This window comes from Schistocerca americana, chromosome 1 (assembly GCF_021461395.2).
Source record: "Schistocerca americana isolate TAMUIC-IGC-003095 chromosome 1, iqSchAmer2.1, whole genome shotgun sequence".
Taxonomy (NCBI): domain Eukaryota; kingdom Metazoa; phylum Arthropoda; class Insecta; order Orthoptera; family Acrididae; genus Schistocerca; species Schistocerca americana.
Window position 1 is genome coordinate 837,910,792 of NC_060119.1, and position 21,473 is coordinate 837,932,264.

A 21,473-nucleotide genomic window follows, 5' to 3' on the forward strand; every position below is an offset into this window, starting at 1 on the left:
AATGGCAAGCAACACTGCCTACGGGAGACTAGGCACCTCTAATCTCACCCAACGAACAATTGGCCTCTGGAAATGAACTAAAATGGCCATTATGGAGAACCCTCAACCGCCTACGAACTGGGGTGGGCAGATGCAACGTAAAAATGTGTAAATGAGGATACCGAGACGGGACGGACACGCGCCAGTGCGGACAGACCCAAACAATGGATCACCTCCTGGAATGCAGCAACATGGGGGAAGTGTGCAGGAAAGAAGATCTGGCAAACGCTACGGCAGTGGCAGTTAAATGCGCTGAATCTTGGCGGGACGTGATATGATATATATACTATGTTTGTCTTTATATTGTAATGTGACTCTCCATTTTGGGTTTGTTTTATTTATACATATGTGTATTGTATTTGTATTTGTGTGTATATGTAATATGTGGGTTGTCTATGGCTTGGACACGATTAAATAAATAAACCCCTGCCACCTACAGAATTTGAAACAGAGTATTCCAGTCAACATTGTCAAAAGTTTATGCTGTGCTATAAAATTACATATAAAATAGTGGTGCATAAAAAGAAGAGTAAATAAACATAAATATGATGCGAGTGAGAGTTGAATGGTGCGAGAGACGAAGTGAGGTGGTCCGGCGGGAGGCGGAACGTGAAAGGCGCGTACGAGGGGGATGTCGCCGTGGGTGGCGGCGCGTCGCACGCACCGAGCCGGCGCGGCTCCCTAGGCGCTGGGCCCGAGGACCCGGGGAGGCGGTGCCACCCCCACCCTGGGCGTCGCGGCCGGTGGTGGGGGGCAGGCCACTCCCACGGCGCGGCGGCGCGTTATAAAGGCGGGCGCGCGGCCGCGTCCCGTTGTCTGTCCTCCGCTGCCACGTCTAGACATGCTGCTGCTGCAGTCGTGGGCGCTGCGCTCGCTCAAGGCGCTCGACGGCGCGCCGCTGGTGTTCGTGTGCGTGGCCCTGCTGGCCGCGGCCGTGCTGCGCCGCCTGTCGCTGATGCGGCGCCTGCCGCCCGGGCCCTGGGGGCTGCCGCTCGTCGGCTACCTGCCCTTCCTGCAGCCCGACGCGCACCTCCACTTCGGCAAGCTGGCGCGCCGCTACGGCCCCATGTTCAGCACGCGCTGCGGCAACCAGCTGCTCGTCGTGCTCTCCGACCACCGCATCATCCGTGAGGCCTTCCGCCGCGAGGAGTTCACCGCCAGGCCGCACAACGAGTTCAGCAACATCCTCGGCGGATACGGTAAGTGTGGCCTCCGGCCCTCACAGTATCATCTCGTTACATACGCGTCACTTCGCTTGTAAATTAATTTTGTTTTTAAGCGCGCAGGCTATTACTAAATTTTCGCTCATCTGTATATATTTATTTATTTCGATCGATTTCGTGGCGTTTTATGGCGTATTCAGAAACTTCAGCATTGTTACCGAAATAATGTAAGAAGAAGTCATAATTGAAAAGTGTCATATTACCGCCATGACCTGCTGGGAAAATTATTTATACCACGAGTTTGTCATCTGACCATCATCAAGTTCATAAATGTTTGTGATATGAACCAATTTAACGCAGATTACAGTTTTAAGATGAATGTGTACAATCGATGGCACTGTTTTTATAGACTGACGACGTATTTCACACTTGCCAGCTTCTGAAGGCGATAATGCGTCATTTTTCAAATATATAAGAGCTGTGGGGCACCAAGTTCTGAAAACATACGAAGTGATAAGATTTCGAAATCGACTGAAAGTAAAAAAAAACAAGCAGAAAATTAGTTTGGTAATAGCCAGTACGATTCGAAACAAAGTAGCAATATTACGTTCTCTACATCTCCACTAACCTCGTTCGTGAAGTCGTTTCCTAACTTTAAGTGGTCAAAAGCGCATAGCGCGATGTTTTATTTGCTGCGCGATGACCTTCTGTATTTCCTAACGTTGCAATTTGTGCTCCTGAGCCCCTTCACAAAAAGTGCACCTTCAATATTTCTGTAGTTCAACTGGTTACTATACTACCGGCACCTTTGCCTCTTGTGCCAGTCTGTAGAATTTCTTAGAGTAAAAACTTGACGTTTTCTTACGCAGATGGATGGCAACGTAGTGTGAGACGCACAGGCACTGCTACCGCATTATTTACACCAAACTTTAATCGAGGTGGTGACTTCAAGTCCCACCTCGGACATGGCTGTCAGTTTTAAACGTACCGTGTGCGTCCCGTGTGTGCGTTAGAAGGTGATGAACTTAGGCTCTGAACTTCATATGAAATGTACGTGAAATTTAAGGAAGTCGGGTACAGACAGTGCATGATGAGCGTATACCTGAACGGTGTCACGAACGAGCAGTGATTTTATTTCCTTATGGTCGAGTGGCTAAAGACTAATTTCAATGAAGAAATGATACGAAGTGCATTTTAAGACGAGTGGTCAGTAAGATTTACTCCACACTGAGATTTTCGTTACTAAATACCTTCGTAGCATGCGCCAGTTTCTTGCGTTTAGTAAATTTTATTTATATGTGACAGCTAATGTGCGACATTTTCTGACTTTCAATATTCAGTATTAAGAATAAAATAACCCTTCTCTAGTATCTCGATTAATTTAAATAACAAAAGGAATTGATTCAAAGTGTCCTAGTGTTCGGTCTCGATCCATTAAAAATGAAATTGTTCTTCACCGCCACGCTAAGAAATAGCCACTCTCATGCGACACTGCTATTGGTGTTTTGATTTCATTTTGTCACTGGAAAGAACGCGAAAATGTGGCGCCCGCAATCGGGAGGAGAGCGCGTGACGACAGAGGAGTGCTCACCAGCAGAGGTGGCAGGCAGGCAGGCAGGCAGATCCCGAATGTGTGTCGCCGCCTCCCCGCCTGTTCACCTTCCCGCCGTGAATCACTTGGCGATTAAATTTAGACCGGATTGTCGGTCAAGATCACGGGTGCATCGCCCGCTCCGATGCCCACGTGCCGCCTGCATTAACTGCCAGTGTTTCACTCGCTCGGCTAAAAAGTTGTACAGACCAATGTCGGCTAATACCAGCTGCCGGGTACCGTAAACAACAGTACCGTTTCTTCATTTGCTTCTTGTCTTACGTTTCGCCTTGGTTGTACTGACAGGCAGTGATAGGGAAAGTCTACATTCAATTCTTTTCCTTTTAATAATTTTATATTTGGTTTCGTGTTTTTGTACACTGTGTGTTGGTTTGTTCCTTGTCAAATATGTACTGGAAACATCACTACCCCTGTGATTGTTACCTTCTTATTACCACGATTTATAGCCTGTTGTATCCTTACTTCTCATTCAGCTGACATGTTTATTTTTTTTTTTTTTTTTTTTTTTTTTTTTTTTTTTTTTACGTACGGGACTTTACGTACGTTTACGCATGTTAGTGCTGGAATAGAGTCTTTTTGCTGTGGATCATAGAGCGATTCTTTCGGATGTAGAGGGGGTAACGTACGTGCGCGGCTAGAGCAGGCAGTCGGTAAGCGTGTCGTGTGAGCAGCTCTGTCTGTCGGCGGCGGTGGCGACCTTCGTCGTTCACACGCGCAGACAGCCCTGATGCAAGCGAGGCGCCGCAAACAGCCCGCGCGCTGCCCGCGCCGCGAGGTGAGGCGCGGCGCAGCGCAGCGCTGGACCGCTGCCACGGCGCTGCTGGCGCTTGTGAAACTTTGCGGAGACGGGGCAGTGCGCCTCTTCCGTCCGCACTCGGCCACTGGCCCCGCTGCTACTTGTTTGGCCCGCCGAGTGAATTCCTGTTCTTCGTACATATTGGTGATTTCTGTCCACACCATCGGAAATATAACTTGACAGATTTCTCTACGGTAGATGCAGCGTGACCAAAACAAAAGAGGCTCGACAAATACTTTATGCAGCTTATGCTACGCAACCCCAGCCTGGGGGGATGATATAAGCTGGTTGCCTATCGTAGGGTGACTGAAATATTTCTCCGGCCTTTGGCCACCCTGTATTACACGACTCGCGTATTTTCATATGTCGAATGCCCTAATCTACGATACTATAAATGTTTCCAGATCTACTGGAGTGTAGTATATCTGAAACGCAGTCTTGACATTTTAAACCGATTTATATATTCTTCTAAGTAATCAATTGGTATTCGTAATAAGTGATCCACGTGATGACTAGAAAACACTTGTAAAGGTTACAGAATGTTGCAGTTGTGGTGTAAATAGAAAACTAACTATAGAAAACCAACAGTTAGTTTTGACTGACAATCTGGAAGGATACCGCGGGGAGAGAACTTGAAAATGCTTATGAACAAACAAAGACTTCCAGCAAAGAAAACAACCGCTGATTGCTTTTGTGAGAACAACTATCCCATTTTGAGAAAAAATAACCAAACTGAATTTGATGACGTCCTAAGAGTGGCCAGGGGGTGGCCTCCTTAGCTGAGAGATCATCGTATCTGACTGCCGTCCAGCGGTCCTGGGTTCGATTGCCAGCCGGGTCGGAGATTTTCTCCGCTCAGGGACTGACACGTAGGTTGCCCAATGCGGGTCCGCTGAAAGGCCTTGCAACTTGGTAGCTGAACTTCCCCGGGGGGTTGGTGGGGGGGGGGGGGGGGCGTGGGGGGGGGGAGGGGTGTGACACTATTGGTCATCAGTACCATCCGATCTTTCCATTCATTTCATTTCATTGGTTACATGGTGTCTTTCACAGTTGAAAAGGAATGTAGCTTTAGGTCAGTTGCGTTTACATTGATTGGTTCGTTTCTGTTCAGGCGTTGGGTTTTATTTACCGAAACACAAGAACGTGTAAGCAAATGGATATCATTTGTGTATTTCCTAGCCGTGCTGACTCGTTCTGGAGGATGGTCTACGCTGCAGATCCACGCAAACGTGTTCTAAGTAAATTTCTGGTCAAAATCAGTTTGTCCGCGGGGGTGGCAGCTCGCTCTGTGTGCGGCCAGCTGCAGGCGCGAACTGCCGGACGGAGCTGGAGGCTGGAGGCCTTGGCGAACGCCGGTCCACCGCCTCCAAACACAAAACACGTTTACATTTCCAAGGACGGCTTAAAAATAGCTCCTACAGGAATTCGCGGGTTCACGCACGCTCTGTTTACCGGTGATTTATTCGGCCATCCACTACGCGGAAAGCGGGGCTTTGTTCTCTCTCTCTTTCTCTTTTGCATGCTCCGAGATTCTAGCGTTGAACAGTGTTACGAAGATCGATACAGAAACAAAAAAGTAACGATGGTAACGGAGCACGATTTAAGGAGTCAGGAGGAGAACAGCGAAACTACTCCGCAGCCAATGTTGAGCCTCTGTTATCTATGCCGAGTCTGACCTCATTAGGAAATTAAATTTATCTTTGTTATTTGCACTTTGACAGCCATGTGGTGGACGAACATGCGTCCCTGAAATTTTGACATCGTGCTTTGTCACAATTTATTCCTTCGTTCCAAGATTTTTAGCTGCCGATATTGCGATTATTTTTTCTGCGCTATCGGCGCCATCCTCAGTTCGGCTCGCGCCTTGTGGCCTGTAATTTACTTTCTTGCGTCAGAAACGAAAGGCGGAGTTACGGCAGTGTCTGTTGCGGCACCCGAGTAATTTTCCACGGGTCTGAAAGCAACGTCTGGACACGGTGCAGTCGCATAGGTAGTGGACCCGGAGTCGAGGGGAGCTAGGTTCCTATCCTCTCAGCACTGAAGTTTTCCGTGGCCTCATTGTATCAGTACAGCGGAATGCTACGACTTTCTTCGTTGCTCACGTCCAGGGCGAGGTTGCTCTTGGTCTCCTGTGACATCGACGTCGGCGAGACTAAAACTCTTACCTTCCATTCGCATAGGTCGAGCTGATTTGCCGTTTGAGGCTATGTGGGCTCTTCAAGAAGCCTAGCGCTGACTTACTTCAGAAACCCCCCGTTGCCGGCGCACACGTGTGCAGCGCCTACGTGCTGCTGCGGGCGCTCCGCCGCCGGGCGCGCACCCTTTTCTGAGAACCGTAACTCGGTCGCAATGCCGCTCTTGCCCCGCCTCGGTTTCTCTGCAGAAACTTAATCACCGGTTGCACGCTAAGCGAGACTCGCAACAAAAAATATTCCGCCCAGCGCAATGTGTATCTCAATGCACCAAAGGCGGCGGCATAAATGTAGGAGAAACGTGTATTTATACGGGCAGCCGGAAACTGGGGCAGTTTCCATCACCTGAGAAGCCTACGTAACATGGAACTCTTATATAAAAGGTGAAAAGAGAAGGGTCGAGAAGAAGGGTCGAGAAGAATTGCACCATACGGATGCGCCTCAGACATTTCAACTGCCTCTGTCGTAAATACCCCCGAAATAAACGCCCAATTGGGATACATAACTCCCCTACCCCTTTTTATCTACATATATAGTGCTCCAACAGACTTAAAAATCAGAATGAGATTTTCACTCCGCAGCGGAGTGTGCGCTGATATGAAACTTCTTGGCAGATTAAATCTGTGTGCCGGACCGAGACTCGAACTCGGGACCTTTGCCTTTCGCGGGCAAGTGCTCTACCAACTAAGCTACCCAAGCACGACTCACGCCCCGTCCTCACAGCTTTACTTGTGCCAGGTCGGAGACGAGGTACTGGCGGAAGTAAAGCTGTGAGTACGGGGCGTGAGTCGTGCTTGGGTAGCTTAGTTGTTACAGCACTTGCCCGCGAAAGGCAAAGGTCCTGAGTTCGAGTCTCGGTCCGGCACACAGTTTTAATCTGCCAGGAAGTCAGATTTAAAAATACTCAACCAGACAGCTGAATAGTGCATCCAAAAAGCACTCGAACAGCTCATCTATTCAAAATGGCTCTGAGCACTATGGGACTTAACTTCTGAGGTCATCAGTCCCCTAGAACTACTTAAACCTAACTAACCTAAGGACATCACACACACCAATGCCCGAGGCAGGATTCGAACCTGCGACCGCAGTGGTCACGCGGTTCCAGACTGTAGCACCTAGAACCGCTCGGCCTCCCCGGCCGGGACCCCTGTCACTTTTAGTTGACCACCCTGTTTAACTTTCGGGGAAGGAATGAAAGATTCTGAAAAATGGAACAGACTATTGCACATATCGGGTTGCAGCGTTTCCTTTGCAGCGGTGCATTTCTGGAAGTATCGGCCACTTCTCGCTGAGAATCGGTACAATTGAATTTCGGAAGCACCAGCGGGACGAGGTGACGTGTCCCTGAAAAGTGGGTCTGCGTCCGAGCATTCTGTTTTAGAATTAGGTGGGTGTCGTTAATCATTTAAGATGAAGGCCGGGATTGTTCCTTCATCGAAACCACGACTGATTACTTCATTATTGGCCAGTCGGACCTGGTGCTCGATCGTAAACAGTTCGTTGTTGACGAAGCGGCAGTCTCTGATCCACGTCACTTCCCCTCTACCTCCCTGTTCCCCGTTGCTTCCTTCTTCCGTCGCTTTGCTGTTTCAATAGCGTACGATGCGCTGTTGTATCAGTCAATAAATACTTGTAATTTCTGAGAATACGGTGCGTTCAAGACTTTGCTGTAGCACAGCTTTATCTACAAAACGATCAGAAACTTCTGTTACAACATGTAATTGCTTGTAGATAAAATATCTCATTTCAGAGAAGTTAGCATACAACTGAATTCCAGCGAGTGGAGGTACCTCTACTGATCCAGATCTTAGAGGGGAGAAAAGTCAAGGGGAGTTAATACTGCAACCAGAAAAGTTAAATAATTACAGTTTAAGAATGAACTTGCATATTGTGATTATGGTTCTGCATCAGCTGAAGAATATTTCAGATGAAATGAAAATTTGTGTTGGACCTAGACTCGAACTCGGATTTCCAGCTTGTCGCGAGCGCGTAATCGGTGTTCGAGTCACGGTTAGGCACACATTTTCATTTGTTCGTAAATATTCTTCAGCTGACGCGGAACCATAATCGCAATATGCGAGTTCATTCTTAACTGGCTTCGGTTGTTGATCGACAACCCAATGTTATTATTACTATTATTGAATCTGATGGCGGCAACAGCAATGCCCCAGTGGTAACACCGGTTCCCGTCACATCAACGAAGTTATGCGCTGTCGGACTTGGCTAACACTTGGATGAGTGACCGTCCAGATCTTTCGAGCGCTGCAGGCAAACGGGGTGCTCTCAGAGCTTGTAAGGCCAATTGAGGAGCTACTTGACTGAGAAGTACCGGTTCCGAACACGAAAAATGGGGTGTGCTGACCATATGATCCCCTCCACATCCACATGCTGTGACGCCTATCGTCTGACGGAGACACGGCGGTCGGTCGGTACTGTCAAGCGTTCCGAAGTTTGTTCTGACGGAAAGAGCTCTCATTCCAGTACAAGCAACAGTAGCTACTCAGTATCCAGTACGAGCCCTACAAATTTGTAACATCTGTTTCGAATCATTGTGCACTCGTATTGCCATTTAGGAAGCCAGCCGATTCTGAGATGTGCGTTTCCACCCTGCAGGTATCATCAACACGGACGGCAAACTGTGGAAGGACCAGCGGCGCTTCCTGCACGAGCGGCTTCGCCAATTCGGCATGAAGTACATCGGAGCCGGCAAGGAGCACATGGAGAGTCGCATCATGGTAAGGCCGCGCCGCGCTGCGCATTGCTACACTCCCCGCTATCGCTACTGACCGAGAGTCCTTTTTTCGGGGACGTATTTAGCCGCCGGACACGCCTCCACCAGTCACGTGTTACAGAATGCTCGCCCCGCACCGTCTCGTGCGATAACCTATCTCGCATGACGTCCGTTTCAGCTCTGCCGTAACTCGTAGCTCACGCGGTCTGTTGTTTTGTGACATATCTCGGGCGGGGAACTACGCTTAACACGCGAACTTCTTAGGCCTGAAGTGTAGTCATTTGCGGAATGCTTTTTAATATCTGCACCGATGAGGAAAATAATAGGCAGTGCCACAATGTTTCTATTTAAGGGGGTTAGTGGGATTACTTTTTAAAAATATTTTGTCTTATCTGTCTGGGAAAGGTATACCGGCTTCCACTTCGTTGTGAAAAGTTATATTAGGAGGTTCTTGAATAGTGAGGAGGAGGTTAGTGTTTAACGTCCCGTCGACAACGAGGTCATTAGAGACGGAGCGCAAGCCCGGGTGAGGGAAGGATGGGGAAGGAAATCGGCCGTGCCCTTTCAAAGGAACCATCCCGGCATTTGCCTGAAACGATTTAGGGAAATCACGGAAAACCTAAATTAGGATGGCTGGAGACGGGATTGAACCGTCGTCCTCCCGAATGCGAGTCCAGTGTCTTGAATAGTGATGGGGAGGTTATCATTTGTACCAGTCTTTTGGAAGTTTCCGGTAAGTCCGAAGAAACCACAGTCCTGATATTTTTCCCTCACTCCGGTATAAATACGACATGTAAACACCATTCAACAAAGCAAGTACTTTTTGTAGCACGGACTTTAAAGTTTAATGTCATAGCTATACTAGCGAGGAATAAAATCAGAATTTTATGCAGTAACGCCAACTTATCGTCAGCTACGAAGAAAATACACTTTTACTTACGTACTGTTAACTCGTGTCATCTCAAACGATTATCATGTAACAAGTCATTGGAGTCTTATAAATAATGTATGTGTGCAGACTGAAGCGAGGAATGAAAATCTTTTGCAAGGCCGAGATTCGAACCTCGGTATCTTGCTCACTAGGCAGATGCTCTGACCACTACGCCACCCTGGTACAGTGGCTTTGAGCGATAGCATGGACTACCCTCGTACACCTCTGTCCTGTCCAAACTCCCATTAGGGGGAATCCCAAGTGGGCTGAAGCGTGACTGGGGATTTGCATTGAGGAGGCAGGCGTGGGAGGGTAGCAGGTGCAGTTGTGCATAGCCGCAGGCAGGGGGATGCATTAGGAGATCCGGGTTCGAATCATGGCCTTGGTATCAATTTCCGTTCGTCGCTTCAGTCATATAAATAATGGATGTTTGACATGTGAAGAGGACTCTGGAACCATATAATTTCATTTGATTCTTCTATATAATCCTTTATTAGACAAGATCGCAAAAATTATTTATAATCAGCTAAACTGCTAGCCATCTCGAGATCAAATAAGACAAACTTTGCTGTATGGTACATAAAGACTGCCACAGCTCCTAATAAAATAGGTGCTTGTTCGGTAGGTAAATGGTTTCGTGTTAATACCCATTTTCGAACCAACCAACCCGAAACCGATCACTTACTGAATAAACATCTATTTTATTCCCAGCTCTGGCTGTATTTTTGGGTCACAATTCAATAAGAGTTACTGTCCCTAATATCCAGAATGCTGGAAGCAAGCTTGTATTTCATCGATGCCACTGTGTCTCCTACAGACCTGATGATTAGACATTGCAATGTTTGTCTTATTTTATCTGAAGATGGTTAGCCGTTTTAGCTGAAACTAGCTACCAGTGATTATAAATAACTTTTGTGATCTTGACTAATAAATTGTTATTAATAAGAATCCAGTAACTTGTAACACTGATAGTTCGCTTGCCTCCAATCACACTGTGTCGAGGAAACAGCAGATTGTCATGTAGACAGGGTGACAGTTATAAAGGTCTTCTCAAAGCTTTAGCTATTCACATTTGGTCATTTACTCTGCGCTGAAGCAGCACTTGGGTCGAAGCCTTATTGTGCTGTCGTTTCGCAGAAAGAGGTGGAGTCGGTGCTCCGGACGCTGTCCGACCTGAAGGGCGCGCCCACCGACCTCAACCCGGTACTGGCCACATCGGTGTCGAACGTGATCTGCGAGCTCATCATGAGCGTGCGCTTCCAGCACGGCGACTCGCGCTTCCAGCGCTTCATGGACCTGGTCGAGGAGGGCTTCCGGCTGTTCGGCGAGATGGCGTGGATCAACTTCGTGCCGGCGCTCAAGTGGCTGCCGATGCCCGGCCTGTGGGCGGCCAAGCGCAAGCTGGACCTCAACCGGCGCGAGATGGCCAACTTCTTCCAGCAGACGGTCGACAGCCACCGCGAGACGTTCGACCGGTCCAACATCAGGGACCTGGTCGACACCTACCTGCTCGAGATCGAGCACGCCAAGGAGGAGGAGCGCGACAAGTTGCTCTTCGAAGGCAAGGATCATGGTGAGTTCACGTCTGAATTTTCTGCCTCCTCGCTTTGCGCAATACCATTAGATCAGATTCCGGAACTAGAGAGGCTACTCTTATGTAATAGCGTGTAATGCTGCAACAGGTACAAACGATCGAGTTTTGATTGGGAACAGGGCAATAGATTCAGAAAACGAAAAGATCGCTTGGCACAGTAGTTCGTGTAAGTCATTTACCGGAGAGCCATTTCAACTGCCCCTGCGTCTGTGGGCAGTTGTAGAAGATATAGTATACCCATATATCGTTTAGAGAAGCAACAACACTTATGAACGACTTTTACAGAACAGCTTTAATAGATAGGTGTCCCAGTTGGAGACTTTCGACAGAGTATGATTAGTTTGGTCCTACTTCATCATCTTAGACCTGTGTAATTGGTCAGCAATCTCCCATGTCTGTATCGGAACTACACGCCAGAATATTTGTCATGATGTGTAGTTACGGCGCAGACCAACGAGTTGGCGATGCAACGACGTAGATCCGGAGACGATCCAGGGTTACTAAAACTATACATACTGTATAAAAAATTGTGCAACTGAAAAATAGACTATATATAAATACCAGTACAGTTACTGAGTTCCCTTGCAACGAATACGTTGGCTATAGCTATTTTCACCTAACTAAACGCACATCAAGATGATTCCATGATGATGTTACAAACTTTCAGGGATGGCGGAGAAGGGTAAATGTAGATCTGAGGTCCCTGGTCCGGAAACGACTGAGTCGAAATTTGTAAGGGGGAATCGTTCTGATATTAGGAATACATGTACGGTGCTGTGGCCGCTAAGATTGTAGACTAGGAAAGTTTCAGAGGTGGTTGTCTGGACCAAAACAAGAAATGTCTAGTAAGTATGGGCTTTAAAATGTATACCTTAGGAGCTATGAGCACTTGTTGATCTTCGATACTGCTCTAAACGTATGCATTTTGAAGCCCATATGTAGTAGACATTTTTTGCTTGTTTTGATACAGGCTACTACTTTGATGATCTTAACAACAGTACCAGTACATGTATTCCACTATCAAGAGGTATCGGAACGATTTTGGCTTATAATTGTCGACTCGGTCGTTTACGGACCAGGGTCCGTTACCTCAAAGTGATACGCTGGCGCTTCTTCAACAAGCCTGAAATTTTGTAAGATAATGTCGGATTCACGCTATATAATTAGTGAAAGGAAGGTTCTGCCTTCCAAATTCAAGTCTTGTTTACGTGTGGCTGTAACTGCTTGGTAGTATTCTGCAAAGAGTTGGGATAGGCTACCAGTCGGCGTTATGGTTAACTGTAAATTAATCCCCGTGATAATGTAGATGGTAATTTGCTACAGTGAACATGTGGCACTGAAAAGATCTGCAGCTTAGTTTGTATTGTTTTAGAAGTGGTAGTGCTGTAAGATCATTCTGGAGTTGATTTCATGTAGTCTGCAACTTCAATCGTATGCCAAGTTTAGTGCTCAGTGTCGTCAGATGGTCTATATCTCTTATCAGCACTATTCAAATAATGTATGTGTCGAGTTGAGCATAAGCTGCTTGTTCGTACTGTGTTGTAATTTGGAACTAATACAGATAAACTGTGAAATAAAAGTTTCCAGTGTCGTTATCGGTCACATCTTGCTGATTCTAGAGCACGAGAATTTGTTGCAGATGATGGATTTGCTTCGTATAGCCTGTAACCAGGCAGCAGCATATAATGAACTGGAGGTAAAAGACTTCTTCTGACATGTCAGTGCGTTTATTATTGATTGGGCGTATCACTGACCATATTTTACTTACACAGATTAGGTGTCGTACAAAATGCGAAGTTATGTATGAGTGTTGCAAGTAACGATCTCGATGTTCCGTTACGCGTATTTCTAGTCATATATATTCCTTCAAAGGCTAGGGAATAAGTACAATACTTGGTATAGTGTAATACCAATTGTAGCTGTTTGGCGACGCCTAGCTTGGAGGTGCGCGTGCGTGACTGAGCGGCGTGCTTGTGTTCGCAGACCGCCAGATGCAGCAGATAATCGGCGACCTGTTCTCGGCGGGCATGGAGACAATCAAGACGACGCTGCAGTGGGCGGTGGTGTTCATGCTGCACCATCCCGAGGTGGCGCGCGGCGTGCAGGAGGAGCTGGACCAGGTGGTGGGTCGGCGCCGCCTGCCGCGCCTCGAGGACCTGCCCTACCTCCCCTACACAGAGTCCACGCTGCTCGAGGTGCTGCGCCGCTCCAGCATCGTCCCGCTCGGCACCACGCACGCCGCCACAAGGTGAGCCGCAGGGCCCGCTCTGCACCTAGCTCGGCACTATCGGCTTTGGTCTCATCAGAGGAATCACTTGCCGTAGTTTACGGTATCAGCTTCGAATTAGAAACGCTGTCCCCTCGAGTTAAGTAACCTGAGCCCCAGCGCCATCACGCCTACTTGAGATTCCGTCGTTTAGATTCAAACTCACGTAAGCTAAAGGCGACGGATTTGTTTAGTCACTGCAGGTGTTCGGCGTCGTTTGCTGGTCTGGTGTGTGTGACATAATGGTTCAAATGGCTCTGAGCACTATGGGACAACATCTGACGTCATCAGTCCCCTAGAACTTAGAACCACTTAAACCTAAGGACATCACACACATCCATGCCCGAGGCAGGCTTCGAACCTGCGACCGTAGCGGTCACGCGGCTCCATACTGAAGCGCCGAGAACCGCTCGGCCGTGTGACATAAGTTCCATAACGCGGAACAGTTTTTACAGATAAACTTCAGAATTAAATGAAAGGCATGGCTGCAGGCAGCAGCTGTAATGTACTCTTCGTATAGGAAAAGGAGGAAAAAAACAGACATATACGTTCCAATAGTAAAAGGTTTGCTGAAAACGCTTTAACCTAGGTTCCGACGTCTTGAAAAATGTCTTCTTCAGAAGGATCAATAATTAGCACTGGTTACACGATGTTCCGGAGGGACGTTAAATATGTAGCCATAAGGCATAAATGGAGGCCAAGATTCATCTCCGAAATAAGAAAACAGTGCTGTCGGTCTTTAGAAAGTGAATGGATGTGAATTTGATCTTCATTTATGCCTTATAGTTACATATTTAACGTACTTACACAACGTCATGCAACCACTGTTTATTATTTATCCTTATGAACAAGGCGTTTTTGAAGACTCGAAACCTACGTTAAGGGGTTTTCAATATACTTTGCACTTTGCCACAGATTCAGCTGTTTTTTCACCTTTTCCTACGCGAATTGTATGGAATGTTCTCTAAATACGTTTCTTTTCGTCTGTTTTCTAATGTCTTACAAAACCGAAAACGCTTTTATTTTCATACATGATCACATTTATTTGCCGGCCGTTGTGGCCGAGCGGTTCTAGGCGCTACAGTCTGGAACTGCACGACCGCTACGGTCGCAGGTTGGAATCCTGCCTCGGGCATGGATGTTTATGATGTTCTTAGGTTAGTTAGGTTTAAGTAGTTCTAAGTTCTAGGGGACTGATGACCACAGATGTTAAGTCCCATAGTGCTCAGAGCCATTTTCAGCCACATTTATTTTATAGATAATCGGTTTTGAAATTTCAAAAAAATGGTTCAAATGGCTCTGAGCACTATGGGACTTAATATCTATGGTCATCAGTCCCCTAGAACTTAGAACTACTTAAATCTAAGTAACCTAAGGACATCACACAACACCCAGTCATCACGAGGCAGAGAAAATCCCTGACCCCGCCGGGAATCGAACCCGGGCGCGGGAAGCGAGAACGCTACCGCACGACCACGAGCTGCGGACTTGAAATTTCAGACAACACTCTTGTGCAGTACATTGACCTGAAGAAGACTGTTTAAAACGGCCGAAACGAGTCTATTAAAAACAAGGATACAGCAACTATTGTCGTTTAATAATTTTGTCATAATGTGGGGCCACAGTCATAATATACTTCTTTAAAGTCAGTACCGCCATTAGACTGTTTTTTATTTGCAGTGTTACATTTACACGATCATGATAATGATAATGGCACTTTGAAGCCGAAATCACGATCGTGTAAATGTAACACTGCAAATAAGAAAAGCCTAATGGTGGTACTGACTTTAAAGAAACTATGGTCGTCTCCATAAGATGAAAGTGCCGTACATCATAAAAAATTTCTACAAATTTATCATACCTTACCATTCCGGCTTTTTATGACAAAATTTGTCTGCAGCGAATCGTTTGCCTACTTTTCTTTGCGTCGTTAACAGTGATTGCACTTTTTTCTGTCGTAAATACTAGTTTTGTAGCAAAGGACTTCAGTGGTCCTATTTGGTCAAAAGTACTCTACATCCACGGCCATGTTGCCAAGATGAATTCACTGCCAAATCACATTTCTCTGCTGCTGTGGCCGAACGGTTGTAGGCGCTTCAGTCCGGAACCGCGCTGCTGCTAAGCTCGCAGGTTCGAATCCTGGCTCGGGCATGGATGTGTGTAATGTTCTCTAGTTAGTTAGGTTTAAGTAGTTCTAAGTTCTAGGGGACTGATGACCTCAGATGTTAAGTCCCATAGTGCTTAGAGCCATTTGAACCAATCTGCTGCAGCTGAAGTCCCACGATCCCAGTGTGGTTTTTGTCTCAGTAGCCTGACCCTGTTTTAACGCTGCGCCTCCTTCTTTCGCAGAGACGTGTACCTGAACGGCTTCATGATCCCCAAAGACGCTCACGTGGTGCCGTTGCTGCACGCCGTGCACATGGATCCCACGCTCTGGGAAGACCCCGAGAAGTTCGAGCCGACGCGCTTCCTCAATGCCGAGGGCAAAGTCACCAAGCCCGAGTTCTTCCTGCCGTTCGGAGTCGGTGAGTTGACACTTCTCGCTGCACCAGCAGTGTATCGATCCATTTCGAACCGGGTGCTGCTAGCCGGCGTCCGCGTTTGGTGAGACTGTTGTGAGAGCGCGCGCTTGACGCGGTGTCCGCAGGGAGGCGCATGTGCCTGGGCGACGTGCTGGCGCGCATGGAGCTGTTCCTCTTCTTCTCGTCGCTGCTGCACGTCTTCGACCTGCGCTTGCCAGAGGGGCAGCCGCTGCCCAGCCTGAAGGGCAACACGGGCGCCACCGTCACGCCGGACTCCTACCAGGTCAGTAGCTCATCCCCCACTCTTGTTTTCCAGTTACGAGCCACGGTTCCTCATCGTAAATGTTAGGCTAACAACTCTGATGAGGATATGTTTTAAAAAATATATATATCTTTTTCATTCTGGTGAATGGTTCCTAACCCTGACCCAACCTCTTCGTCTCAGAATAGGACTTCCAACCTACGTCCTCAATTGTTTATTGTATTTATTCCAATCTCTGTCTTCCTCTACAGTTCGCTCTGGTACCATGAGAGTTATTCTCACACGTCTTCTCATTATGTCGCATCTTGGCAGTGATTTAGGTATGTCCGGTATTCTGCGGAGACTCTCTTCATTCATTAGCATTTCAGTCCACCTAATTTTCAGCATTCTTCTGTAGCATCACGTTTCAGATACTCCGAATCTGCTGTGTTCCAATTTTCTCAGAGTTCATCATACACTACTATACAGCGAAGTGCTCCAGATGCACTTTCTCACTATTTCTTCCACAAACTGATGCCAGGAAACTTCTTTTGGCCAGGAATGCCCTTTTTTCTGTGCTGGTCTGCTTTTTATGTCATCCTTGCTTCGACCGTCACGAGTTATTTTACTTCGGACATAGCAGAATTCCTTAACTTCGTCCACTTCGTGATCACCAATTTAATGTAAAGTTACTCACTATTCTCATTTTTTTCGTCTTTTATCGTTTTATTCCCTTTATTCGTTAGACCATTCCACTGAACGGATCCTGCAGTTCTTCTCCTGCAGTTCTTCTTCGCTGTGACTGAGGATATCAATGCCATCAACAAATATTGTTGATATCCTTTCGCCCCGAATCTTAATCCTACTCTTGAACCTTTCTCTTATTTCCATTTGTTTCTTCGATGTACTGATTGAACAGCAGCAGCGAAAGATTGCATTCCTGTCTTACGCCCTTTTTAATCCGAGCACTTTGTTCTTGGTTTTACGATATGTACATCAACCAATAATCTCCCGACACTACACAATATTCGTTCCAAGTACCAATAGTAAATTGTAGAACCTGTTATTTCCACATAGTTACACAAAGAAAGTGTTGAGGGTGGGGGGCGGTCTCGGCCTTGGGAAGAAATTGTCATCAGTAGTATGTTTAGATGAGGACTGTCGATTTGTAAGATTGGGTAAATACGTAAATGGCAGTAAGTTGCTATGAAAATGAAGGGAAAAGGAAGTGCTTCAGTTATTTCGATCTTTGTGAAATGTTCGGCCGCGTGATTAATAAGCTGCATTCGCTTCGTTAAAAGACGCCGCAGCATGTCAAGTCTTGACCAGTTCAGTTTTTTATAACTTTTAAAGTACTGAGATTTATTTCACGATCTCCCTATAATGAAGTTTTGTGTATTTTTGCCTGTTGCACGTTTACTCTTCTGCTTCGGTAGATAACAAGAAAAGAGAAAATTTGCGTATGGCGCTGTTGATTTGGTAACTGGATACTGATGTAATTCTCCGCGATCAGACCCAAGATTTCTAGGCGATGTTGCTCACCGGTGCATCACTGTCTTTCAAAGATGTCAGTAGGTGTCACTTTTGAAACGGTATGTGGTTAGCAGTTCACTCTCCCGACAATTAATGTCTGCTTTCGCTTTCAAAACCAGTTCTTGTTCTTCGAGTAGTTCTTCAGTTATCCTTATCTCTTAACAGATATTCATAATGTGATATTATGACGATTTTTTACTGACTACGAATTTTTATAGCTCGAAAGTAATACGAGAATGAACACTATCCTGTTTGTCATCTGCAGGAATACGTTTTCGAGTGTGAACACCCATCCGGCCCTGTGCTGTCATTCCCGCATTCGGGTCATGGTCCTTGCGTGGTTTCTCTAACTCACCCAAGCCGGTTGTCCGGTGACGCTCTAGACTCAACGTTTCCAATATTCAGTGTTTGTCAGGAGAGAATTACGGAGCGTTCAATAGCAATCAAATATTTGTACCTAATAGAAACGGGCAACGCAATTAAAACAAACTGTATTAGAATTTAGGGGTGAGGAAATTTCAATTCCGCTTCCGAAAATGCTATTTTAAATTTTTCCTGTACATCATTTTAGGCCTTCATCATGACTAAGATTTTTTTTATCTTTTCCGTATTCAATATGGTATTGGTTTCAAGCAGAGGGGTACAAGGATAGGCCTAAAACAAGTTAACACCTTACCTACAGGTTATTTCTAGTCATCAGATGGCGAAAATAGAATAGGCCTTCATAGTCTTTTTTTCTTTTCTTTGTGCGGTCATCAGTCTGCTGTTTGCTGCGACCCATCACGACCTCCTCTGTGTCAACTTCTTCATGTCAATGTAGCACTTGCACCAAAGGTCTTGCATTATTTGTTGAGTATATGGCAACCTGTATCTTCCCCTACAGTTTTTACACTCATCAGTTTCCCCACTTCCATGGAAGTTACACCCTGATGTCTTAACAGGTGTCTTATAAACCTTTCCCCTCATTTTTGTCAGTATTTTCTGTATGATGCTTTTATCGCCTATTCTGCGGAAAGACTCCTTTTCAGTTTACCTAATTTGAAGAAACTTCAGTAGCACCATATCTCGAACACTTCGATTCCCTTCCTTTCTTTCTCACAGTCCATTTACGACTGCTGAATTCCCTGATATGTAAGTTAGAACCAATGGGTATACTTTAATTACCTTGATCTACCAGTACTGCAGTAGATATTGCAATATTACACTGAACATCGTGCGAGTACGTATCATTGCCCAAGTCGGCTGCAACTGTAAGTTGGTCTATACATTTGTACCTCATATGACTGTAGGAAATATATTCGCATTTGTGTTTATGAACCACCATCGGCTGTGTATTGGAATGACGACGATGAAAATTTGTGCCGGGTCGGGATGAGAGGAGGCAGCGACTGTTAGAAATGAAAATTGTGTAGCAGCCACAAGTCGCATGTAACTTTTTCTCTATTTTTACATTTCTCACTCGACCGACACGAACATCTTCAGAATTATGTAACATACTGCCACACGTTACAAATATCGGACTGTATATATAAGTATACAGTTGTGGCGCCTCTACAAGTTTATTTCACTTTTAATATGTTTTAGCAACACCCAGCGTTCATAAACATGACATAGCCATTATTAATTCCTTTTTATTCCTTAATTTCATTCTTTCATTTCACTCAATATTAACACGGATTTCCCACTTTTTGCGAGCTGTTGCCTTAACGGCTTCGGCTGTCCGTGCACGAATCATGGCCAGACCCAAACCTTCATAAAACGTCGTCCATGTGTCACAACTTGCACTCGCACGTTTCGTATATTCCCGTCGCCAAAGGATGTATTGATTGAGAGTCAAGGGCCCTGTGTTAGAGAAGAAATCGAAATAGCAGTGCCTGTTCTACTAAGAAGTGCGATGTAACTTTCCTTCGGATACGCGTGCATTGCATTGTACGTCTTTAACAACACAGTCACTGCCATTTCTTTTCAGATGACAACCCCTAGAATTCTAGATTCAAGTTCGGAATTGTGTTCACTCTGTTTGATAACGAATGAACCAAAATGTGACTTAGTGGCCTTTCGCCTGCCTAAACTAACGGTCCCGTGCGTTGTGTTACAGGTGTGCCTTGTGGAGAGGCCCATGGAGGAGGCGCTGGACTTCCTATCCGCCGAGGACAGCGCGTGAGGCGGCCGCAAGTTCCTAGCGCACGGCGCTGCTGCTGTTGCCACGATCCTGCCACGGCTGCTACTCGCAGCCTCCTCTGCTTCGAGAGCGTCCTCGCGTTGCGGCAGACGCTCTGGCTGTGCTGGTGTAGAACTGTGCCCGTGTGTGTTCTCTGTGTCACCGAGCAGCAGGACTCCACGCGCGACTGCTGCGCCGTTTTCGTAACTAGTCATCTCCGAGACACCCACTGCCGGGCCGCCGCACCACGGCGGCTGCTGCTCCTGACTCGGGTCCACAGTGTGCACCCATTTCGCCACTCACTTGTCTGTGCGAACAGCTCTGAAGGAAACAGCCACTGATCTCTTTGCCCAGTGACCTCTCCTCTGCTTACGTTACCCGAATTCTGAGCGTTTGACAGCCGAGGGTGCAGTCAGTGATCCCGCGATCATTGCTCTTTGTCGCCCAGGCCTCAAAGACTTCATACCAGTTCAAAGTACAAATTTCGTCAAGTAGAGGGGATGTCATTGTATTAAGTCAATTCTAGTACAAGCTTAAGTGTTCAGAGGATGTTAAAAATCCTTAACAGTATTTCGTCTGTAGATGGTTACCAGCCCGAATTGTAACCCCAACCGTTTTGTGTTAATGATTCTCCGTCTAATGTTGCCTTTCGTAAGTTATAGTTTTATTTCTGATCTCTACTTGTAATTTGTGTCTCACATCTGGAAGATATTCGCCAGGCACTGCTGTGGTATCCCTGCTTAATGGCTCTTCCGTTAAATGGACACATACAACCAATTCACACTTTTTCAAATCAAAGACCAATGTTGATCCATAACAATTGTAATGAAGTCTCGGTGCTTTTGTAACATAACACTGACTGTTCGCTTACACGTGTAACAGTACGATGACCATTTTGTCTTCCAAGAAGAGCAGAAATAACAATTACAGACATTCTGAGGCAAACTACAGAACAAGTCATATTATTCAATATTTAATTTTGATACTGGAATTTAGATGTAAGTCGCAAGTACAAAGTGCTTTTAATTCTTAAGCAGTAACCATGTTATTGACATATCTGCGCTCCATATCACTGGCTGGAATTAAACTGTCCAGAGAGTTCCATTCACTATGTCATACACTTCACATCATTTCATTACAGTCAATACCATTTTCTCATATGTGTACTTATTTGTGTGTGACTTGTGGAAACCGTACCGCGCAGTATTTTACCGACTATGTCGATAGCCTTCAATGTTTGAATGTGTGCATGTGTGTATTTATGAGAGTTTATTGAGAACATACATGTCTACTGTACATAATACTACAAAATAGTGTAAGAGGCGTATGTTAACGTCTATAGAATATTTTTGTACGTGAAAGTGTAGCTCTTAGAGAGCATTTTCCTCTTTTTATAAGGAAAAGCAGAAAATAGTTTCATAAAGAAATAAAACAACATTTTATCTTTACTTGTGTCTTCGTACTTATTTCCAGTATTCCCATTCATTCCAACTCCTACAGTATTATTAAATTAGTATAACAATGGTCGTTAATCTTGAGTGAAATCAACGAGTGAAATTAAGGAATAAAAAGGAATTAATAATGGTTATGTCATGTGTCCGAACGCTGGGTGTTGCTAAAACATATAAAAAGTGAAATTAAACTTGTAGAGCCGCCACAACTGCATATTTATTATATATACAGTCCGACATT

The 21,473-nt window shown here is 45.9% G+C and overlaps 1 protein-coding gene across 1 annotated transcript; it reads left to right on the top strand.

Moving 5' to 3' along the window:
- The first annotated feature begins 878 nt into the window (after window positions 1-878).
- Window positions 879-21,210, top strand: LOC124613221 (cytochrome P450 18a1). The gene is made up of 7 exons (XM_047141897.1): window positions 879-1,238; window positions 8,416-8,537; window positions 10,602-11,037; window positions 13,042-13,306; window positions 15,674-15,849; window positions 15,972-16,129; window positions 19,719-21,210. The coding sequence occupies exons 1-7, from the start codon at window positions 881-883 to the stop codon at window positions 19,782-19,784; spliced, it is 1,581 nt and encodes a 526-aa protein (XP_046997853.1). The 5' UTR covers window positions 879-880; the 3' UTR covers window positions 19,785-21,210.
- The last annotated feature ends 263 nt before the right edge of the window (window positions 21,211-21,473 follow it).